Here is a 24,406-nt window from a genome sequence, read left to right as displayed (position 1 = left end):
CAATTGTATCAATTACCTAAAGTAGTCAAATTCATAGATATATAAGACTGGTGGTTACCAGGAATGAGGAGAAGGGAAAAAGGGAGCTGTTTTATGAGTCCAGAGTTCCAGTTTTGCAAGAGGAAATAGTTCTGGAGATAGTTTTACAACAATGTGAATATATTTAACACTGCTGAACTGCATACTTAAAAATTGTTAAGACGGTAAATTTCATGTCTTTTACCACAATAAAAAATGCATTAGAAAAGAAAAAAACCTGAGGAATAGTTCTGGATTTTACTATTTGCCTCATATTGACTCACTACTACTACTTCAATAAAAATAGAGCTTAAAAAAAAGGGCAAAGAGCTTGAATAAACATTTCTCCCAGAAAATATACAAATGGCCAAGATGCTCAACATAATTAGTCATTCGGGAAATGAAAATCAAGACCACACCGAGGTATCACTTCACACTCACTAGGATGCCTATAATTTAAAAGGAGAGATAAAGTAACAAAATAACAAACGCATACATTTCTGAGGAGAATGAAAAATGAAACTGAACAGTTTAGCAGTTCTCCTAGGAGGTACAGAATTACCACACGACCCAGCAGTTCCTCCTGTATACCCCGAAGGACTTAACATAGGTACTCAACACACCAGCACTATTTACAATAGTCAGAAGTTGGAAACAGGACTTCTGGTGGGAAACAGGACTTCTAGCGCCACCTGGGAGGCTGAAATCCTGTTTGATCATCTGATAATGTAAAAAGTGTGCCCAAATGATGCATTTAAATTCAGCGTATGTAATTTTTGTTGTTAAGATGAAACTGACGTAGCATAAAACCATTTTTACGTGAACAATCCAGTGGCATTTAGCACTCAACGGTGTTGTGCAATCACCACCTCTTTCCTGGTGGTCCAGTGGTTAAAAGTCTGCCTGCCAACACAGGGGACATGGGTTTGATCCCTGGTCCAGGAAGATTTCATATGCTGTGGGGAAACTAAGCCCCTGCACCACAGCTACTGAGCCTACATTCTGGAGTCTGCTGGCCACAACTACTGAAGCCCACCTACCCTGAAGCTCATGCTCCACAACAGGAGGAGCCACCACATTGAGAAGCTGCGACTAGAGAGTGGCCCTCATTTGCCACAACTGGAGAAGGCACAGCAATGAAGGCCCAGTGCAGCCAAAAATAAACTTAAAAAAAAAAAGTTGGAAACTGCCCAAATGGATGAATGGATAAACAAATTGTGACCTACACGTACAAAGTGATATTATTCAACAATTAAAAGGAATTAAAAAAACAGATACACACTACAATGTGGATGAATGTAAAAAAAAATTTGAAGGCAGATACAGAGATCACATACTGTATAATTTCATTTATATGAAACAGATAGATTAAGTAAATCCATATAGACAGTGCACAGACTGTGGCTACCAGGGGCTGGTGGAAGAGGGGAATGAGGAGCAATTGCTTAATGGATACAAGGTTTCTTTTTGGGGTGATGAAACTGTCTTGGCACTGAGAGAAGTGCTGACTGTACAAAACCATGAGTGCCAAGTGCCACTGAATTGTTCACATAAAAACGAATGGTTTTATGATATGTCAATTTCACCTTAGCAACAAAAATTACATATACTGAATTTAAATGCATCATTTGGACACACTTTCTACATTAATGTCAGATGACCAAACAGGATTTGGGCCTCCTAGGCGGCGCTAGTGGTAAAGAACCTAACTGCCAATGAAAGAGATATAAGAGTCATGGGTTTGATCCCTGGGTCAGGAAGATCTCCTGGAGGAGGGCATGATAATCCACTCCAGTATTTCTGCCTGGAGAATCCCATGGACAGAGGAGCCTGGTGGGCTACAGTCCACAAGGCCGCAAAGAGTCGAACACAAGTGAAGAGACTTACCACACAAATAGGATTTAGCAGAATCTTTCAACTTTGAATGTGAAGCAGGCCTAAACTCAAACCTTTGTGATACTGAAGCAGAAGATGGATGTGATAATTTTGGAAAGTAAAAATTTATTTTAAACGCAGGGGTTTTTTTCTTGAGGAAAAAATATGGAGTAAATATGTAATGGATAGTAAGTGTTCCATTCTTCAGGGTACGGTGGGTTTCAAAGTTAGATCTGGATTTTCATTCTCCCAACAATGTTCTGGAGGACTATCAAGTGCACCGTATTTTCCCCACATCTTTCTGTTCTATTAAGAGCTGAATCATTGCTGATTCAAGATTTACTGCAATACACTCAACTCATTCTTCCTCTGCTAGCTGGCTCCATACTACCACACTCTGAAAGACTAATACATATCAAAACTAGGGTTATGATCACATAATATTACTAAGCCTTACTTATTAAGTGCCATGCATTTTACTGCTTCCTGAGTATACCGTAGTGAAGTTATGAGACCTAGCCTAATTTACCATCTAGTATGCAGACAGACCATAAGCAGACCATTTATGTATTGTGATTAAACAGTACTATAAAGGAAAATAGTGCTACACTAGAGGAGAGGAATACAATTTCTGGTTGTATGGTCAGGGAAGGCTTCTCTTAGGAAGGACATGTAAGCTGAAAGCCTTGCATGGTATTAACAAATGGCAATAGTTGAGCTTTGGACTGTGAAAAATATATGAAAGTAGGTTAAGAAGTTTGGAAAGTATTTAATTATAGTGGGAAATAAATTGCGCATCTCCAACAATGGAGTTGACAGAACTTTGCATTTTAAAAAGATCGCAGAGAAAAGGCAGAAAGCAGAGAGGCTCTTTGGGAGGCACCAGGACTTGGAGTAACTATGGTTAACTGGCTTTCAAGAAAGGCTGGCTGACAGTCCATGTCTGACGTAGGGTGCAGCATGCTTGGGGCTGGTGCATGGGGATGACCCAGAGAGATGTTGTGGGGAGGGAGGTGGGAGGGGGGGTCATGTTTGGGAACGCATGTAAGAATTAAAGATTTTAAAATTTAAAAAATAAAAAAATAAAAAATAAAAATATACTATTATAAAAAAAAGAAAGGCTGGCTGAATGCATCATTCTGTGATAGAACTGCAGGTGGCGCTAGTGGTAAAGAACTCGCCTGCCAATGCAGGAGACAGAAGGAACGCGGGTTCCATCCCTGGGTCGGGAAGATCATCTGGGAGAGGGCATGGCAACCCACTCCAGTATTCTTGCCTGGAGAATCATATGGACAGAGGAGCCTGGAGGGCTTCATTCCATGGGGTCGCAAGAGTCGGACACGACCCAAGGGACTTAGCACTCATGCACGTGACAGAACGATGACTGCAAAGCGGTTAAAGGACAAGTGGATGATCAAGTATTTAAGAAAACACAAAGCACAAGTTTTCAAGACCGGAACCAGGGCAGGGCACGCTCCTAAACTGCAAAACTTCGGATGGGAGCCTGAGGTACAGGAGAGAGCAGGACAGTCGAACTCCGATCCCGCCTCCTTCCTTGGTATCATCAGAAGCCGTGTCCGGGACCAGAACTGCTCCCTAACCCAGAATCATACAGGAAAGAACACAGTAGAAGAACTAATCTTCCGTACTAAACCTGTGCCTTCTCGTACGCACCGCCCACCGACTCTTATCTCCCAACCGCTGATTAGCCCCACCCCGGAAGTACTGCCTACCAATACTCACTTCCACTATACCAGGCGTCTGCACATCTCGCGAGAACTGGAAGAGCCTATGTGACCTGGGCTAAGCGGAAGTTGGGTCTCTTTTTCGTGGCGCCTCGGAAGCTGTCGGCCGCTTCAGAATGAAGGTAGGACTTGGTGACGGGTGTCCGGGTAGGCTTGTGGAACGTGGAGCAAGTCCTATGATGTGTCGCTGGGCTCGAAAATCCTGGCCCTGGATGGAGAAGGGTCTGAGGCAGCAGAAGGATGGCTCTTCTGGGGCCGAAGCTCCATGGGAGAGCGGATGGCGAGCGATTGCAGCTGGAGCTACGCCGGTCTGGGAGCGCCATGGTGGCGTCTTGACCCCCAGGCAGGATAGAGGCGGCCGGGCTGACGGCACGTAGGTCAGGCTCCTTGATCTGAGAGCGTGAACGGCTATGGACAGTAATTATCCGTGGCGGCATTCCGCAAGCCTTGCAAGATGGGTCCTATTTTTAGTGCCGTGTTTGTGGCGCCTTGCACGTGTCCTTTAGTGAATGTAATCAAATTTTCTGTTAGTTGTGTGCGGGTGACAGGAAAGGCTTTTTGCTATGGGATAACTTTTCTAGTGGTTCTGCGATTTTCATGAAGTTCTTTTCCCCCTTGTCTGTAATTTTTAGCTGAACATCTCTTTCCCGGCCACTGGCTGCCAGAAGCTCATTGAAGTGGACGATGAACGAAAACTTCGTACCTTCTACGAGAAGCGTATGGCCACAGAAGTTGCTGCTGACGCCTTGGGTGAAGAATGGAAGGTAAAAGTTGAATTGTTACAAGTTGAACTGTCGCGTTGAATTGTTAGCTCTATTTAAGAGAGGTGGTAAACGCTATTGGTAATTGGTAAATGTAATGGGGTTCACACTCGGGTTGTTAGTTCCAAATGTCACTTTATAAGGTGGCGCTATCACTTGGCAGGGTTATGCTTATGTAGATCAAATGAAAAATATATCGTTCTTGACCTGCAAGCTAAAGGCCTCCAAAGGGATCTTCAAAAGTGCCAAGAAGATTGTTTCTGATTTATGGTTCCTTGATACTTTGGTTTCATAACATACTCTTTCTACCCCAGGAGTTAACAACTCTGGTAAAATAAAGGCTAGAAATATGACTTGGTTGAAAGGATTTTGCCAGTCTAACTTGGGAAACTGTTAGTATAGACAAAATTTAGTGACCAGAGGAAAATATTTAAAATGTCAAATCGGTCCTAATGAACGGTACTAAGTAGAATTAAGGGTGTACTTAGAGGCCACAGTGCTTTGTTTTTAATGTGTCATCGTGTTTTTTTGCAGGGTTATGTGGTCCGAATCAGTGGCGGGAACGACAAGCAGGGTTTCCCCATGAAGCAGGGTGTCTTGACCCATGGCCGAGTTCGCCTGCTTCTGAGTAAGGGGCATTCCTGTTACAGACCAAGGAGGACTGGAGAGAGAAAGCGCAAATCTGTGCGGGGTTGCATTGTGGATGCCAATCTGAGTGTTCTCAATTTGGTCATCGTGAAAAAAGGTGAGCCTTTTATTCTGGAGTTTATTTTTGTCAACACTGACTTAAAGCTGATTGTCTTTGAAAGTGGACTAAGTGGCTTTGGTAATGCCTGAACAGTTTAGGGTTCTTGTTTGTAAGGAAGTTGTTGAATTAAAAACATCTGTTCACTTTTTTCTTTTAGGGGAGAAGGATATTCCCGGACTCACTGATACTACAGTGCCTCGTCGCCTGGGTCCCAAAAGAGCTAGCAGAATCCGCAAACTTTTCAATCTCTCTAAAGAAGATGATGTCCGCCAATATGTTGTGCGAAAGCCCCTAAATAAAGACGGTATGAGGGATTATGCAATATAGAGATTTCTTAATTTCATTGGTTGTACCATTCTATATGCATGTTGGAAGCCTATCTCTGCCTACTATTTACCTAGAATATGCATTTTTAGGAAATTAGTGTGGAAAAGGGTCAAGATGATGCAATTGGAATTAATTCTCATTATAACCAGTGCCCTATAGTGTTAGAATTTTTCTTGAAAATTTGCTTTTGAGTCATTGTATGAGTTCATTCAAAGATAACATCAGTTAAGTTCATTGCTTTGGGGTTAAGAGAAAAGTCTGGGATTGTGATTGAATATGCTTTCATGCCCACACACTTGCTTTCTTAACATATCAGTGGTTTTAGTTTTTTGTTTATCAAAATTGATGCCTTTATTAACATAAGTTGCCTTAACTTCTGAATGTGGATAGCGATAGTTTTGCGAATTAGAAAACCATTCAAAATACCAGGGAACATACATATAACTTTTATGTTGAAGTACAGTTGACTTACTATAAAAATGTTTTAAGTTAATTTTGTTGTACAGCAAAGTGATTCAGATATATGTAAAATCTTTTCTGTTGATTTATCTCAGGGTATTGAATATATTCCCTGTGCTATGATATGAGTAGGACTTTATTCCATGTGTAATAATTTGCATCTGAGAATCCCTAACTCCAAATCCATCCCTCCACACCCAACCTCCCTTGGCAACCACGAGTCTGTTCTGTGTGTCAGTGAGTCTGTTTTGTAAAGTTTGTGTTATATTTTAGAATCCACATGTTTAAGTGATATGGTATTTGTCTTAACTGTGGCTTCATTCAGTGTGATCATCTCTAGGTTCATCCATGTTCTGCAAATGACACTGTCATTTTTTGTAGTTTAGTATTCCACTGTATATATGCATGACATCCATTCATCTGTTGGTGGACATTGAGGTTGTTTTCCTGTCTTGGCTATTGTGAATAGTGCTGCTATGAACATAGGGGAGCATGTATCTTTCTGAATTACAGTCGTGTCTGGATATATGCCTTGGAGTGAGATTGTTGGATCATATGGGAACTCAGTTTTTAGTTTTTTCAAGAAAACTTGGTGTTTTACATTTTAAGCAGGTATATTGTTAGTCAACATAACACATCATCATAAATAACATGCTAGTTTCAGGTTGAGTTTTCCTGACAAATAGGAAAAAAACTGGGGTATTGGTTTCCGGGACTGTGGGCTTAAATAAGCTAATTAATACCTGGCATGTGGTGAGTGCTTATTGGTTACTCATTCCAAATATTTGGAAACCTTCTCTGTGCCAGGTTCTATTAAGTGCTGAAGATATGGTATAAATACACAATTGTAGTTGCATCTCTGGAAATAACATTATTAAGTGCTGCTGCTAAGTCACATCAGTCATGTCCGACTCTGTGCGACCCCATAGACGGCAGCCCACTGGGCTCCCCCGTCCCTGGGATTCTCCAGGCAAGAACAGGGGAGTGGGTTGCCATTTCCTTCTCCAATGCGTGAAAGTGAAGTTGCTCAGTCCGACTCTTAGCCACCCTGTGGACTGCAGCCTACCAGGCTCCTCCGTCCATGGGCTTTTCCAGGCAAGAGTAGCTCATAGTATTTATAAGATGGTTCTTGTTTCTTTATAACTCCTTTATCATTTAGCAGAACCTGGACAGTTGATCATTTAGTCTTAGACTCTGTTTATATGGAATGTTTATTGATCTCACAGGGGTCTCAAACTAAAACCATTACATCTGAAAAGATTCCTGCTGTGAAGCAGATTTATAATCCAGACAGGCTCAATGAAGATACTCCTAGGAATTTGTTGGTGGTCCAGTGGTTAGGACTCTGCTTTTACTGTGGTGGCCCAGGTTCAAATCCTGGTTGGGGAACTAAGCTCCTACAAGCAGCACAGCATTGCAAAAAAAATTTAATGAATGTTGATGGTTTTACTCCTCATAAGCAGATAAGCAGGTCCTTTCTGTCTTGGAAAATAGAAATTTGACTACCAGTTGGGACTTCAAAGCATGGCGGGTGGCACAGTGATGCAGCTAATGCTTTACTTAGTTTTCCTAACAAATTAAATACTGTTTTAAAGTAATGTTCACATGTCTTATGGTATAGATACATAATATCCTACTAAGATAATGTAATTATGGAAGGGATATCAAAGTGAGTAGTAAAAATTAAGATAGGACTTCCATCTTTTCAGCTAAGTAACATAAATTTGTTTGAACTTGATATCCAAACTATTGGTATTTAGTGAGCTGTTAGGATTAAATGTGCTACTAAGTTTGAATCTCTGATGTTTTAAAAATATAAATGTGGGTCCTGTTGAGCAAGGGTGTGGAAGTGATTGAGTCATCTAAATTTTTAGGTAAGAAACCTAGGACTAAAGCACCCAAGATTCAGCGTCTCGTGACTCCCCGAGTTCTGCAACACAAACGCCGGCGTATTGCTCTGAAGAAACAGCGTACTAAGAAAAATAAAGAAGAGGCTGCAGAATATGCTAAACTTTTGGCCAAGAGAATGAAGGTAAATCTCAGGGGGAAATAGGAGTTAGTTATGGGATTTGCGTTTTTTAATCCAGATGAGCTCTAACTGCACTTCGTTTTTTGTTTTGTTCAGGAGGCCAAAGAAAAACGGCAGGAGCAGATCGCCAAGAGACGGAGGCTGTCCTCCCTGAGAGCTTCTACTTCCAAGTCTGAGTCCAGTCAAAAATGAGGTGTTCTGAGAGTGACAAATAAAGCAGACCAGACACCAGCTCTCCCTTCTTGACTTTTAATTGGTGATCAGATAGATAAATGAAGGTCCACAAACATGGAAAAGGAGGTGCTGCATAATCTAGCAGTGGAATAGGTCTGCAGGAGATCCTTGAAAGTGACAGTCCTTCAGATTCAGAACCAGACCACATATGATAGTGGAAGCCATGGCCAGAACAGAGTTCCTTTAGTGGGTGTCTCAGAATTCTTACATTGATTGTTTGACTTTTCAGCAAGGCGTGGGACAAGATAGAGGAAATAAAGGACTTAGGACTATTAATCTTTGACAGACTTTATTTTAAGGAATGCAGTTTCTACACGATATATGAAAAGTGCCCTTGTGAAGATGGACATTGTCATATGTAAAAAGAATAACTTGTGAAAAACACAGTTAATGGATACCATTTCTAGAATAGTTTTACAAAGCTTTTAAAAACAGTGCAGATTTAATACATTAACAGAAACCTTTTCAACTCAAGTGAATCTATTTACATTTTTATTTCACACTCTGCAAGGGACTTGACTGTACCTGTTAGACACTTGCATCTATGAAGGATGTGCACAGAAAGTATACCTTGTACTGTGTGGTTTATGGGATGTAGGATCTTAGCTTCCTGATTAGGGATTGAACCCAGACCTGTGGCATTCAGAGCACACTCCTAACCACTGGGCCATCAGGGAATTCCCAAATCCTGTATGTACCATGTCTGCTTTCTACAGTAGCTGCAGTTAGAACCTTTATTCAAACCCTTAACAGACGAGAGGGTCTTGCAAAGTGGCTTTGGCATGTAGAGACTGAGGAAGTGCTTCAGTTAAGAGCATGCAGAAGAATCACCCAAGGATCTGGTTAAAAAGTGGATGATGATTGGGTAGTTTGGGGCAAGATTCATGGAAGGGATCCCCACACAAGTCTTTTTTAAACTGGGGTGCAGGTGATTTACAGTGTTGTTCGTTTCTGCTGTATTAGGACCATTAGCTCTTAAGAGTTACAAAACTTCAATTGGCGATTGACAGAAGTTAAGAGTTCTAAAAGGTAACAGACCAAAAGGCAGGCGGGTCTGGTATAAATCCAGAATTGTAACCCAGTAGTTGGTTGATTCTAATGCATAAAACACAAGAACCACCCTGATTTCAAGGAGTACAGTCCCTAATGTGGACAAATAAGGTGGCCCTTGACCATTCTAGCTCATGAAATCTGGTAGATTTAAAACTTTAACACTGCAAAATGCAGGTTACTATAATGTATAAAATGCAGCCGATGCAGTTAATCTAAAACCAGAGTAAGGAAATGCTAACCTGGCATATTTTGAAAGATGGGTTTTCAGAAGTTAGTCAGATTTAAGTCTCAATGATTTGATGTTTTGTCTTTGTTTTTGCTATAAATTTCTATTGCCCAGTAGTAGGTGCTAGAAAAGGCCTTTAAGCAACTTTAATACAAATCAGTCTTATTTCTAAATAGGCTAAGCTTTATAATGAATGTTTTTTAGATTAATAATAAAAGTTACTATAAAGTTCATAATATTCCTAAATGTATAAGATTTAGGAATACATCATCAGAGTAATTTTTAGTGGGAAGTGCTTTGTTAAGTAATTTAGTTCAAATTAGAATTCTGAAGACAAGAACTTGAATTACTGTGCATATTTCAGGAGCCTTAAAAATGTAAGAGACGAGAACAGCAAACTTGTGAAGTTTTCACTTTATTCAACCTCAATTTTTTTAATATGCAAGGTAATTCCAAACTTTCTGTTGCAGCAGTGTTAAAAGTATTAAAACTAGTACCAAGTTTTAAGTTGCAAAAAATATATACTCTGAGACAGTGCAAAAGATCCATTTTTAAGGCAATGAGAATTCTAAAGTTCTTTCACTCAGCACTTTAACCATAAGTTGAAACAAGGATTCTGCATAGGTCTTAATAACCCTGAAATCTTGGAAGATTGGTATAGTAACAGTGTGTGATGTTAACTGTACCATTTGGAAATAGTTATCAACTGTGATTCAGTCATCTGCATAATTACTGTAAAAGGAAGCACACACAATCATTGGTTTTTCAAACCATGCATGCAAAGGTAAGGAAGACATTTACTATCGTTAAGGGATGGTTTAATGAAAGGCATGAATGTCAGTGAGGCATGTGAGGTCATGATTTTCTTAAACCTACAAGCAACAAGCTTAATAAGCTTTAATGTTTTAAGACTTAATTGATTCATCCTAAAAAACCATATTTACAAATGCACAAATAAGCATACAATCTAAATATACAAGAATAGAATTCTGTGCAGTGCAAGTTATTCCACAGGTTTTTAAAAGTGAACAATAGCGACCATTTATGTGCCTGAACAATTTCAGACCCAAAGACACACAAGAATTTTAATTTTGTAAATTATGAAGCTGATCTAATTTCATTTAAACTATTTGGCTCATTTATTCCATTTTAAAGCTGTTGCAAATTAACATGGTACTGGGAAGAGGGTGAAGGAACTGGGTATTCAAAATATAACCCGTTAAGGGAGCTAATATATAACATGAAGGGTAAAAATATATTAATTTTAAAGTCAAAGGCATGGCAGTTTTCATCAGACTTTCAGGTAATTTTGAACTTAAATGACCACATTTGAATTTAGTAGTAGTCATTTTAATAGTTGGAAACCCCTTTCAAAAAACTATTGCAACATGCAATTTAAGAATTTTAATAAATATAATATGGCTGAATAGACACCCACACAGCCACACATATATATACAATACACAAATAGTTGCTGTTGGAATTGAGATTTCATTTGTTTGGGGGTTAGGCAAGTTTACATTAATTTGCCATTCCCCAAACTCAACAGCTTCAAACAAAATGCCAAGAGTGAATATGGCTTTCCATTATCAAACTACAAGAAATACTGAGAAATGTGTGATACCAATTTTCAGCACATATAACAGCTCAGAAATTGTAAATCTTCAATAAACTTTGGGGCATTTTAATGGCGTTTTTACACTGAGATGATTCAGTATGATTTCATCATAAATACTGTCCCAAGAGTAAGTTCATTTCTGTTTTCACCAATTTGTAATATGAAAAAACCTTGAATGTCTCCAGATTGAGTCTATTCCCCCAGCACTGTGTCAAAAATCTAGTCAATCTGTTATATTTAAATGAGAGGTGCTCCGAAACACTTTCTGCACCATTCCACACTGATACTTGGTGGAGCATCAATTTTCTGCAACTTTTCAAGAATCTCTGGAGACAGACTGTTGTATGCAAGTCCATACTCATTGTCAAAAGCCTCTGAAAGATATTTTCAAAAATGTAGTTGGAATTTGTTCATAAGATGAAAACTATGCATTTACAAGTGGTAGTCAAATCATTTTATATACATAAACTGCACATTTAAAGATAGAAATCTTTTAAAAGGCAAATGGAGTATCTACCCATACCAGTTAGAATTTTTTTAATTACTTATGAGAATAAGACTAAACCACCTTTAGTAGTCCCCATCTGACCAACTTACCAATATCAATATTCTCTCTTCCAAGAGATACTAATGATAAGAAGAGGATTTCTCTGTATAAACTCCTATAAAACAAAATATTTTGAAGTGAATGGGCAAAGAGCAGAAAAATATGCTAAGATTTTTTAAATGGTGAAAAAAACACCTGAAACTAACAGCACTGTAAGTCAACTGTACTTTAGGTTCTGTGTGTGCGTTCATGTCAGTGCCGCAGTTTTGACTACACTACAGTTGTTGGGTGTCACCTTTGGGAAAAGCTGGCTAGAGGGTCCACAGATACTTTGCCATTTCCTGCAAACTTCTTTTTCAAATTAAAAAGTTTACAGTTAATGGGCATAAAGCTTCATGTTCAAAACAAAAATGGCTGAACTTAAAGTTATTGATATTTAGTAATGTAATAGATAACTTTCAATTCTAATTTCTAATTCATACTTGCAATTTTTTGCTACATGACAAAGTAAGAAATTAATTTCAAAGTAAGTTAGGGGTCTAAACCCTTGGACACAAACAGGTTGTGTGGTGTCTTACTAGTAATTTAACCCAACAGTAAAAGAAAAAGCACCTTTATCTGATTTGTGAACATAAAAGTGAGACAAATGAAACCTTAAAAATCAAATTCATGACTCAGTTGTTAAAAGGGGGGGGAATTTAGGAACTGACTTCTGAGTATTTATTTATACAGAAAAAAAAATTGTAATGCTGATTCTGATGATGCTCCATGCAGCTTTCTTTAAAAGCTTCAGAAGCTATATAATTTCTCATATCCTTTCCCTGTCCTTAAATCAGATGCTTGTAACTAGCTACTCTTTAGCCTGTGAAGGAGATAATCTCCATATCAACTGCTAAAATTATAAAAAATCTATCGATTTCTATCATGAATTCTTATCCTATTACTTCTGAGACTGTCTTCAAAGATGCAGTGACTACAGACTTGAAGAGCACCTGGAAACACTGTTTATGTTTGAAAGAAGATACTATGTCCCCTTTTCTTTGGCATATCACAAAATTCACTTAGGCTGAAACTGGGGTGAGTGCTGATCCAAATAAGTCAGCAGATAATAAATAGAGGATCAGGATAGCTCCATATACTTCGTGATTCATTGCTTCCATCATTTTCTTAAGTTGTTTCTACTCATATTTTTTTACATCCCACAAGATAAACTGTGTGACATGGCCTGAACAAGCAGTAGATATGTTTAACATCGATGTTAAACGTATTTATAGGCTTCCAGTGAATAGAAGTGTTTCCCAAAGACTGAGTATATTTTAGATATGAATGCATCACCTACTAAAATTTAATCTATTTCTCAGACATTTTTATGTTTGTGCTGAAGTATGAATGTATATACTTGGGCAGCACTTTAAAAAAGAATCCGATGTTCCACAATGAGTATGTGTTTCTTTTACAACTGGAGATAGTTTTGAAAGTAATTTTTTAAAAATCATGAAGTTATTTCCAGTGACATCAAGTGAAAAGTACTGGATTGTTACCTTTGCCTTTTCCCATCTCCCTTCATCTGTTGTGAAAGTAGGTTGATAGGTTTAAGAACATCATTCTGTTGAATGCTCTGCCTGATGATTTCTACTAAAGTGCTTGTTGCTTGTTGTTCCTCTGACAGGAGAGACGACTTCTTTTCAGAATCTAACGAGATGAACACAGTAATAAAGAATACACTTATTCAATCTATTAAAGAAGTTATTTCTTTTCACCTTCACAATTATGCAGCAATGTAACCAGCTAAAAAATATTTTTCTTGCTTTCTTCAGATAGGAGAGGCCTGTCCCTTTTTCCTTTTACTGAACTTAAGGGCTCTGTGCTTGAGGCTGGGATGTGACAGCCTGTCCTCCCGCAGCCATCCTATGACCACAAATCTTTACAGATGGAAAAGCAGACAAAGCATAAGGCGTCCAGGCCCCTGATGACAGAGGAGTTGCGTACGAGTCCTGGAGTGTCTACATAAATTCTGCATGTGAGAGAATAATCTTTACCTATTTAAGATTCTGTCATTTTCTATTAAATACAGTAGAATATAATCCTGACTGATACAAGAGTAAATTCCTGAATTATTAAGAAAAAATACTTATACCAATTTCATATATTATAAAAGTGCTTCAGTGGCATATTTGAACTGAATCACAGTTAACATTAAAAATACACCAAATCAACAATGTAAGTTTGGCCCAGAAAAAGGGTAAACTTTAATACTGGAGGTAACCCCAGCAGCCATACAGTTTTATTATACCTGCACCAGCTGAGAGGGAACTGTATCCAGAAGTTGCCCAGTCAGCCTTTTTTTGAGCATCTGTCATAAAGCAAGCTATTTAATTTGCATACAACCCAGCGCCTTAATAAAGGTAACTAGTAATATTTCCTTTGTGTTAAACCAAAGAAAAGCAAAGTTCTCTGTTACAAGAGGAAATGCTGGCTGCTCTGGGTTTATGTTTGGCTGTACTGGGTCTCTGCTGCTGCTGGGGCTTTCTTCCAGTTGCGGCGAGGATGGGCAACTCCGTAGCTATGGTGCACGGGCTTCTCTTGTCACGGAGCACAGGCTCTTGAGTGCGCGGGCTTCAGCAGTTGCAGCGCATGGGCTCAGCAGTGTTTGTTCCCGGGCTCTAGAGCACAGGCTCAGTATTTGTGGCGCACCGGCTTCGCTGTTCCGTGGCACGTGGTATCTTCCCAGACCAAGGACTGAACCTGTGTCTCCTGCATTGGCAGGCAGATCCTCTACCAGTGAGCCACCAAGGGAAGCCCTCTATGGGTTTCAATCCTAGTTTTTCTACTGCTGAACAGATTTGATTTTCATTGTATGCTATGATTTTAGGGCATTCAACTCAAAGATAATATGCAACTTCACTACTGCTCCTTTATTCATGGAGTTGTGCAACCATCACCAATTTCAGAACATTTTTATCACTTTCAAAAGAAATCTACCTATTACCAGTTACTTCTCTTGTCTTCCCACCCACTCCAGCCCTAGGCAACCACTAATCTAATTTTGTCTCTACAGATTTGCCTGTTCTGATTGTTTCATATAAATGCAATCATACTCTAGTGTCTGGCTTCTTCTGTAATATTTAAAAATTAATTCATTTTGTAATATATCAGCATTCACTACTTTTTATTCCCACATAATATTCCATTGTATGGATATACCATACTTTATCCACTTATCAGTTAATATGAACATTTAGATTGCACCCATTATTTGGAGTGTAAGAAAAATATTGCTGAAAACAGTGTACAAGTTTTAATGTGGATGTGCGCCTTTATTTCTCTTGGGTGTAGCTATGGTGCACGGGCTTCTCTTGTCACAAGAGAGTGCAACTGCTGTGTCATACGGTTAAGTGTTTACCATTTTGAGGAACTGTGAAACTGTTTATACCAAAGCAACAGAACTATTTTTTATCCCAATTAGCAATGAACTGGGGTTCCAATTTCTCTATACCCTCACCACAACTTAGTATCTGCCCTTTTGGTTAAAGCCAATCTAGTGAGTATGAAGTGGTATCTCTTTGTGGCTTTGACTTATATGTCCTTGATGTTTAGTGTTAACAAGCATCCTTTCATTTCTGGCCATTTACATGTCTTTTTTAGAGATATCTGTCAATTCAGGATCCTGCTAGGATCTCAATGTCTATGTCACCCCAAAATTCATACGTTGAAAAGGAATGCTTACTAAATGGTATTGGGAGGGGAGACCATCAGTGGGTGGTAAGATCATGAGGGCAAAGTCCACATGAATGGATTAGTTTAGCACCCCTTACAAAGGGGGCACCGGCAAGATCCCTTATCCCTTGTACTGCCTGAGGGCATAATAAGTCTGCCATCCAGAAGAGGGCCCTCACTGACCATGCCAGCAACCTGGCATTGGACTTCCAAGCCTCCAGAACTGTGAGAAATAAACATTTTTATAAGCTAATAAAGTAATAGTAAGTACACTTTTTAGTAAGCTATTTAGCACTCAGTTTGTGCTATTTTGTAACAGCAGCCCAAACTAATTAAGACAGATCTTCTGCCCAGTTTTTAGGTGAGTTCCTTCTTTGTGATGAGTTTTGAGACTCGTTTATATATTCTGAATACAAATCCTTAAGATACTTTGCAAATATCTCCCCCAGCTCTGTGGGCTGACATTTCACTTTTTAATGGTTGATTTTTCAGCACAGATATTTTTAAGTCCAATTTATCTACTTTTTCTTTTGTCACCTCTTGGGGTTGTATTTAAGAAGGCCTGGTCCTATAAAAGGTCGTGAAAATATATACGCCAATGTTTTCTTTAAAGAGTTTTATAGTTTTAGTTCCTACATTTAGGTATATGATCCATTTTGAGTTCATTTTTATGTATGATGTGAGGTAGAAATCCACCTTTATCTTTCCTGCATGTTGTTCCAATTGTGACTATTCATTCCCCACTGAATGGTCCTTGCACTCTTGTTGAAAGGCAATTAACTATACATGTGTGGGTTTATTTCTGGAAACTCAACTTTATTCCATTGACCGATATATCTATCCTATACCAGTTTTCCAATTTTTTGACTACTGTAGCTTTGCAGTAAGTTTTCAAATCAAGAAATATGAGTCCTATGACTTATTTTGACTATTCTAGGTCCCTTGAAACCCATATGAATTTTAGGATAGGCTTGTCAATTTCTATTAAAAGCTACCCAGAATTTTGATATAGATTGTACTGAATCTATAGATCAATTTGGGAGTACTGCCATCTCAACAATATTAACTTTTCTAGTCCATGAACATGGGATTTCTTTCTATTTATTTAGGTGTTTTTACTTTCTTAACTTCTTTTATTGAATTTATCCCTAAGTATTTTATTATTTTTAATGCTATTATAAATGGAGTTATTTTCTTAATTTTTGGATTAGTTGAAATTATACAGAAATACCGTTGATTTCTATATATTGATCATATATCCTGTAACTCTGCTGAACTTATCCATTTGTCTTTTTCTGTGTGTGTTTGTGTATTCCTTAGGATTTTCTAATTTAAGATTTTCCATGTATAAGATCACAGAACCTGCAAATAGGGATAGTTTTTCATTTCTAATTTAGATGCCTTTTATTTTCCCATCTAATTGCTCTAACAACAACCTCCAGTACAATGTTGAAAATAAATAATGAAAACAGACATCTTTGTCTTGTTCCTGTGTTTAGAGGGAAAGTATTTAGTCCTTCTTCACTAAGTATGAGACCAGTTGTGGATTTTCAGATATTCATAATCAGGCTGAGGAGGTTTCTTTCTATTCCTAGCTTGTTGAGTGTTTTTAACAAAGGACAACAGATTTTGTGAAATGCTTTATTTGTGCCCACTCAGATATCATGTGGATTCTGTCCTTTATTCTGATTGATATGCTGTATTATAGTAAGTGATTTTCAAATAAACACAGCATGTCTGGGGTAACAGCACTAGTCATGATGCTTAAATTGCTGGCTTTGGTTTATAGTATTTTGCTGAGGATCCTTATGTCTATATTCATAAGTGATATGGATTTTTCATTTTTGTTTCCTGTGATACCTTTGGTTTACATATCAGGGTAATACTGGCCCTCTCACCAAAATCTCCACTTTTTCCAAGACTGCTTTTAGGCTTGAACGTCTCCAGTCTGTCCCAAATAAGATCATTTCCTTTGGGGAGAATTTTTGAGCTCTCTGTTCTTATGGCCTGTCTCTCGGCCACTGCTCTGGAGCCGGGGCTGGGAACTGTGGCCTTCTCTAAGAATGATTCCTCTACTTTGTAAGTGGGGCACTGGAGCGATGCAGTTGCCTCCGATTCTTCAGCTTGCCTCAAACGGCATAAAACCTCTCCCTTATGAGCAAGATGCTGTGAGAACAATCAGAGCCCCAGTATTCAAAGGTTGCTGAAACAGGCAATGAATGGGGGCCGAGTGGAGGAAGTGAGCCTCCTCATGTCCTGGAACCGAACCTCTGTGCTATAGAGCTGGTAGAACTGGGAGGATGAGAACTGCTGACAACCTGTCTTTCCCAGGGAGATGCTGTAGCCCCTTAACTGGGGGCTGGTGGGGAGCAGCAAGTTGTAGCCCAAGTGCTACAGAAATCACTGTTTTTACTGCAATTTAATATATATTTTCTTAAATAAATGTTTCTTCATTTTCCTCTATAGTCACACACAGATATCTTTTTTTTGTCTTTAATAACTTTCACCAATTATGTTGTTTCGCTGGGAATTGGGACTGTGCAGCTCCCCATACTGCTTTTCCAAAAGTCACTACTCAATTCTATTATGTCTTATAATCTTATTATGTGCCAGTTCTTCATTTAATGAAACCAAGTAAAGAAAGCTATTCTTGGGAATTCTAAATTTTGTTCCTACCACAAATTATAGAACATTCTAAAACACTTGTCTATTTCAAGATATGAGGGGAAACAACTAAAGAAATTGAGGTTATAATTCTATTTTTTTCAAGGCTATTCTGCTCCTGCTTAAAAAGTGTTCAAATATCGTAACTGGAAAAACAGCAAAAAGACAAAAATAGATACATTTAGTCATAATTTTGTGATTGACATATTTCAAGGGAAAATGTCAGATTCTTCTCTCTAGCTTAGGTAAAACGTTAAGTAGTAAAAGACTGTAGGAAAAAACACAATCCCTTTTCTCTTCTGAGCAGGTACTGTTAACAGCTTGGGATATATATAGTTTTAGACCTTTTTCTATGCATACATTAAAAACATACAGCGGCTTCCCTGGCGGCTCAGTGGTGAAGAATCTGCCTGCCAATGCAGGAGACGTGGGTTCAATCCCTGGTCCGGGAGGATCCTACATGCTGCAGAGCAATTAAGCCCATGTGCCACAACTACTGCGCCTGTGCTCTGGAGCCTGGGAGCCACGACCCCTGAAGCCCGTGTGCCCTAGCGCCGGTGCTCCGCACCAAGGGAAGCCACCGAATGAGCAGCCCCTGCACCACAGCCAGAGAGCAGCCCACCACTCGCCACAACCAGAGAAACGCCCGTGCAGCAGTGGAGACCCAGCACAGCCGAAAATAAGTGAATGGTAAGAAAATAGTTGGTTTTGTTCTCTTGCAAAGAAGATCATGTACTGTTCTACAACTTGCCTTTTTTCCACTTAATATAATGGGCATCCATCCTTTCAGGAACCTATATGGAAATAACTCCTTCCTTTTCTTGTTTGCCAACATTTCATAATGTGGGTTTATTACAACTCTCTTGTTAGGTATTAAGTTTTTCATTATTAGAATCTTTTGTGAAGCATCATGGTGCCGACAGCTTTGTATACTGTATATTTACAGAACAGAGCATTTTAATGTTTCTTCCATGAACTGCCTACTGATAGCATTTACTCATTGACCTATTGGATTGTCTGTGGTTTCTTATGGACTCACAAAGCTTCTGAATACTGGATAATCTTTTAAACCCCTTGTAAAAATATGTTCTATATATAAAAAACTGTAAATAAAGCCTAAATCTTTGTACAAGCCAAAAGCTTGTACCCATATAATTGAAATTATCATCTACACAAACACATCTGCTATACAGAATTTACTATCCAAACACCTCACCAAATTAATATCTGACAGATAGACTGTAAGAATCACACAAAAAAGCCACTCTTCAGCTCAACTGGACATCTGATAAACAGGTTGGTACAACAAATAAATTTGAAATAAAATGGAAAAAAGCCTGAGGAGATACTAAAAGTGAATGAAAGATTTTAAAAACAAAGCAAAATAATTAATCTCATCTCCTCAATTCTATTTTTCCCTCAGGCATCCATTTTTATTTACTGCTAAACAGTATTCTACTGTGTGGATGGACTGTATAGTAATTTGCTTATGCAGTCACTTGTGGATGGATATTTGGTTGTTTCCAGTTTGAGTCTTTTATGTCTTTATTTTACTTACTAAAATTTCTCCATGCGACATACAGAGGTTCTCCTGGTTCCTGATGAAGGTTGATATTATCCCATAACAGCTGAATATAAACAAGTTTGCTATCCTGGGACAGAGATGACAGGGGAAGCTAAAAAAGATCAATAGAAAGTATTAGTACCCTAAGCACAGTAGTAACGAAGCATAATAGTAATTACCAGTGGACCTAGCAAAGCTTGATTATATAAAACAGATGAGTCCTTTTTAAAATTCTAGACCTGGAGCGCAGCATAGTGGAGAGCCCTTCCTCCTGGGACACAGGGCGCAGCTGGAAAGGCAGCCGCCCCGCCCCCTTCCCCGTCACCGCATTGCACGTTCCTGAGGAATCTGGTGCTAAACCACTCAGATGACTTGCTTCTGAGTCGAGATTTAGTACCCAGCAGAGCAGCTCCCTCGCTGTGATCTACTAAAAGTCAGGCCTCGACATAAGGGTTTGTAAAAAACATAAAATTCTAGACCTAAAACTGAAGGAAAATTGTAATTTTTATTTGTATCTAAGTACAAATGTTATTATTTTCTGAGGTGCAAGATTCTCATTCTGACTTTCAAGGACAGAGTGACAACCTGGTAACTGGCACAGCAGTCACGTGAATGTGATTCACAACAAATTTTGGTACAAGAAAGTACAACAGTTACTATCTCACTGTACTGACTAGTACATATATCAGTCAAACAGTTTACAAGACTCTGAAAGTTTACTGTGCCTCTGATGTACGTTTAGGGTGGGGGGTATCTCTCAGTATTCAGTATCATAAGCTTACTGTCTCCCTGGGAGTCAAGGATGCCAGCTCAAGCAGAGTCAGAGAGCCAGACTGTGGTCTTAGCCCCCCATCACTTATTCAGTATGTGACCTAGCAAAATAACGTCACTAGTTTTTAAATAAAACTGAAAAAAATGTGGCTAATACAAACCCTTTAAAATAAAGTTGTGAGAATTTCAGCTGGGAATATCTTAAAAATTTTTTTTTATTTTCTATTGGAGTGTAGTTGATTAACAATGTGACAGTTTCAAGTGGACAGCAAAGTGACTCAACCATACATATACATGTATCCATTCTCCCCCAAACACCCCTCACAGCTGGGAATATTATATTTCAGAATAAAAACTACTTTTCTAGCTACTCCTGCCACTAGAAATGATCATATAACTAAATTTAGGCCAAACAAAGACATATGAAAACATTATATGCACATCTAGGAACTATCCCTAAAGAAAGAATATATTCTCCATCCATTTTTCTTCTTACTGCTGGCTGGAATATGGATGCGGTAGCTTGGAAGTAGAGTACAGCTATCCTAGACCGGGTGTAAAACTTGGAAATGGAGGCCACACTGCAAGCAAAAAAGATAGAAGGCTCTCAAGTCTCTAGCATTATACCATCCCTGGACCACCTATCTAAATTTTTAAATGAGAGAGAAATAACCTATGACTTAACACTACCTAACCAACATGAATACAGTGTAAGTATAGAAGTTGGTTCCCTACCTGTACGCCTCCATTACAATGTTCAGAAGTGAGGATAAGTCCTGGCAAGTTACTAGGAAGATCCAGACGCCTGAAATACCAAACGAGGTTCCAGAAAATTATTGGATGTTGATTGATGAATGAGGACGTGTGAATCACCTGATCGCCTTCATTTTCTAGCAAAGACTCAAGTTCTTTGCGAAGCACTAGAGGACTCAAGTAAGGCACAGAAACAGGGGGAGGGTTGGGTCTTTTTCCTAAAGGATCCTTAAAAACAGAAATATAGAAAGAACATATGATCAATTTTATTATGTATGTTTCAGAGTATGTCTCAATGACAGCACACTTTTCTGTCCTTTCAAACTTATTTCAGGGCCATGAGTACATGTAGAACACCCTGAAGAAAACATAAAAGAAGAAAAAGTACTTAATCATAAATACCCTTAAGTTAAATGATTATGAACAAAAATTATTAATCCATATAGTAGGCCCTATTTTAAACATGAGTTTCTCTTATCACATTAAGAACAATGCCCTATGTATGACTGATTTTTCCTTTTCAACTTTTTACAAGAAATATTTGCGTTTCTGATGTTTCATAATGATACCAAAAAAATCTGACTTTATCTTCCATGTAAAACTCTCAACAGATGAGGCCATTTTTTGTGTATTTCTTGATGAGTCTTTAAAATATATCTAACTTGTTTATACATTTGCAATAAAAACTAAAGAGCAATTTTATAAATCAAATGAAATAATGAAAAAGAAACCCAACCTAGACTTTGTAAGTTGTGCACAATTAGAATAAAGGGTTTATGACCAATATTAATAAGCACCCATGGTGCCCAGATTGAGATCTCCAAATACTGTTTTTTTCTAAAAGGAATGTTTCTTAAAGAAATGACTGATTTGAGGTCTGAAGAAGGAAATATGTAACACCGGAGCATCAAACATCTTATAATACAAGAAAGCAAGGAAACTTTTAAAGAACTTATACAAAGGTGAAAGCTTCCCTGGTGGTGCAAAGGTTAAAGTGTATGCCTGCAATGTGGTAGACCTGGGTTCAATCCCTGGGTCAGGAAGATCCCCTGGAGAAGGAAATGGCAACCACTCCAGTATTCTTGCCTGGAGAATCCCATGGACGGAGGAGCTTGGTGGGCTACAGTCCACGGGTCGCATAGAGTCAGACACGACTGAGCGACCCCGTGGACTAGTTCATGGAATTAGCCAGGCCAGAATACTGGAGGGAGTAGCCTTTCCCTTCTCCAGGGGATCTTCCCAACCCAGGGATCAAACCCAGATCTCCCGCATGGCAGGCACATTCGTTACCAGCTGAGCCACCAGGGAAGCCCAAGAATACTGGAGTGGGTAGCCTATCCCTTCTCCAGTTGGTCTTCCCAACCCAGAAATCAAACCAGGGTCTCCTGCATTGCCGGCGGCTTCTTTACCAACTGAGTGATCAGGGAAGACTCACAAAAGCTACTAGAGTTGTGTCAAAAGGAATAAGGCACTAACAGGTAGAGGCTTCTAGCTGACCAAAAAAGAAATAAAATAAGCATCAATAAGGGTAACAGCAGCAGTGGATATAAACATGAATGTTTAAACCCATGAGATCATAATGAAACCCTATGCCCCCAGATAATGTATCGCCTTGGAGAATGCCAGGAACCCAACTTGTCACTGTGAAGTTTGATAAATAAAAGGAAAAAAGAAAATCAAACATTTATCTTGCTTTTCCAACATAAACTGCATCTTTGGGAAAAAAATCAGACAAAAGCCATAGGATAAGTTTCTCTTTATAAACATATTTCGTATAATAAAGAAGATGACAGAATTAGACTATTGTCATTTTATAGCTCCAAACGGATAACTTATCTAGGCACTAAGGGGTTAACAGCTGCTAACCCCCACAGAGATAGTTCACGTCCCTCAAGACATACCACTACTGATGAAGTTGCCTTGTAAAAATAAACAAATGAACAAAACAGAACAAAAAACCTGAATCTGATCAAGCTTCAGGCTGTAATTACCAACTTACAGGGTTGTATTCAACAAATAAACTGCAAGGGAAAAAGGAGTCTATAGATTTAAAAAGACCAGAAAGCAGATCACCAGCCACAAAGCATTATTTGATCCTGGTTCCTCAAGCTGCAAAGCACACATACTTGACACTGTTGAAACCACTAGAGATTCGAACGAAGACTGAATGACCCTGATAGCACTGGTTATTTCCTGGGTTTGATAATGGCACTTTTTTGTTTGTTTGACCTTTGGCCGCACCGTGTGGCAAGTGAGACGGTAACTACCTGACCAGGGACCGACCTGCACCCCTTGCATCGGGAGTGCGGAATCCTAATGACTGAACCAACGGCATTACGTTTTTAAGAGTCCTTATCTCTTAGAGAGAAACACTGAAATACGGACAAATGGAGTCTGCGTTTGAAACTTGCTTCAGATGGATCTACAGAAGAACTGAATGAGGGCACACGTGACAGAAAAATGTTGTAAGCTGAAAATCACTGAAGCTGGATGGTGCCACCGAAGGACTCACTACACTCCTCTGTTTGTTTATGTGCATTTTTGAAATCTGAAAGTTCTTAGCCTGCTTATGAAAATGTATCACTTTTCACGTGATTAAAAAAACCTATTACAGAAGAAGATGCTATTTTAATAAATACTTACATGAACACACAGCATAATTATAATGTTGTTACATACCACAAATTCCTGCAGACTGTTTGGAAGACTAACTGTTGAAATGCCATGAAACGGTCGCTGGGAAAAGTCCATATTTTGCAAGGGACCTCCAACACTGTGACTTCTAGTCAAAGATACATTTCGTTTTGATAAACTATTAGGCACAGGTGAAACTTTCATAGTTTGGACATCTCCGCTGGCTTTCATTATTTCATCACTTAAAAAAATGAAGAAGAAATGCTGTGGTTAGATTGGTTTAAACAATCTAAATCTGTAGAGCTAGAATATTTTCTACAATAAATTTTGAATGTACTGAATATATCTGAGAAGAGTCAGTACTGCCTTGGAATTAACTTTTCTTCAGGTATTTCTGTAAAATCAGTCAGAAAAACAAGATGAAGTGGATGATCTGATGAAGGGTAGGAAGAGGGTATATGGTTAAGTATTACGGTATTATTTTTAAAAGACTAAGTGCCCATTCATGTGCTCTATTCAAACATTATTTTACCTTTATTAAACAAAATCACCTGGAAGTATGTATAATGCATCCAAGTAAGTAATGCAGATTCACTGTCAAGTATTTAATCTCTACTAGGCCATGACCTGGGTTTCCCTTGTGGCTCAGCTGGTAAAGAATCT

The 24,406-nt window shown here is 38.7% G+C and overlaps 2 protein-coding genes across 4 annotated transcripts in view; one reads left to right on the top strand and one right to left on the bottom strand.

Annotated features, from left to right (window-relative positions):
- The first annotated feature begins 3,092 nt into the window (after positions 1 to 3,092).
- RPS6 (ribosomal protein S6) lies at positions 3,093 to 8,200 on the top strand. The gene is made up of 6 exons (XM_069576646.1): positions 3,093 to 3,760; positions 4,271 to 4,402; positions 4,934 to 5,144; positions 5,305 to 5,451; positions 7,808 to 7,965; positions 8,059 to 8,200. The coding sequence occupies exons 1-6, from the start codon at positions 3,755 to 3,757 to the stop codon at positions 8,152 to 8,154; spliced, it is 750 nt and encodes a 249-aa protein (XP_069432747.1). The 5' UTR covers positions 3,093 to 3,754; the 3' UTR covers positions 8,155 to 8,200.
- A 268-nt stretch (positions 8,201 to 8,468) lies between these two features.
- The window catches only part of DENND4C (DENN domain containing 4C), a 112,769-nt gene continuing 96,831 nt past the window's right edge, over positions 8,469 to 24,406 (bottom strand). For all 3 annotated transcript variants that reach the window (XM_069576643.1, XM_069576644.1, XM_069576645.1), the window contains 6 exons: positions 23,789 to 23,984; positions 21,092 to 21,337; positions 19,580 to 19,697; positions 13,182 to 13,332; positions 11,691 to 11,755; positions 8,469 to 11,467 (listed from right to left, as the gene is read on the bottom strand). In XM_069576643.1, coding sequence (XP_069432744.1) covers positions 11,331 to 11,467; positions 11,691 to 11,755; positions 13,182 to 13,332; positions 19,580 to 19,697; positions 21,092 to 21,337; positions 23,789 to 23,984 — 913 coding nt within the window. In that variant the 3' untranslated portion in view covers positions 8,469 to 11,330. The remainder of the gene's footprint in view (positions 11,468 to 11,690; positions 11,756 to 13,181; positions 13,333 to 19,579; positions 19,698 to 21,091; positions 21,338 to 23,788; positions 23,985 to 24,406) is intronic.

Source organism: Ovis canadensis, chromosome 2 (assembly GCF_042477335.2).
Source record: "Ovis canadensis isolate MfBH-ARS-UI-01 breed Bighorn chromosome 2, ARS-UI_OviCan_v2, whole genome shotgun sequence".
NCBI lineage: Eukaryota > Metazoa > Chordata > Mammalia > Artiodactyla > Bovidae > Ovis > Ovis canadensis.
This window is presented reverse-complemented; position numbering and strand designations above follow the sequence as displayed.

Coding starts and splice junctions, on each gene's coding strand:
- RPS6 (XM_069576646.1), top strand. Junction 4,403..4,933: donor CCTTGGGTGAAGAATGGAAG/GTAAAAGTTGAA, acceptor GTTTTTTTGCAG/GGTTATGTGGTCCGAATCAG. Junction 5,452..7,807: donor AAAGCCCCTAAATAAAGACG/GTATGAGGGATT, acceptor CTAAATTTTTAG/GTAAGAAACCTAGGACTAAA.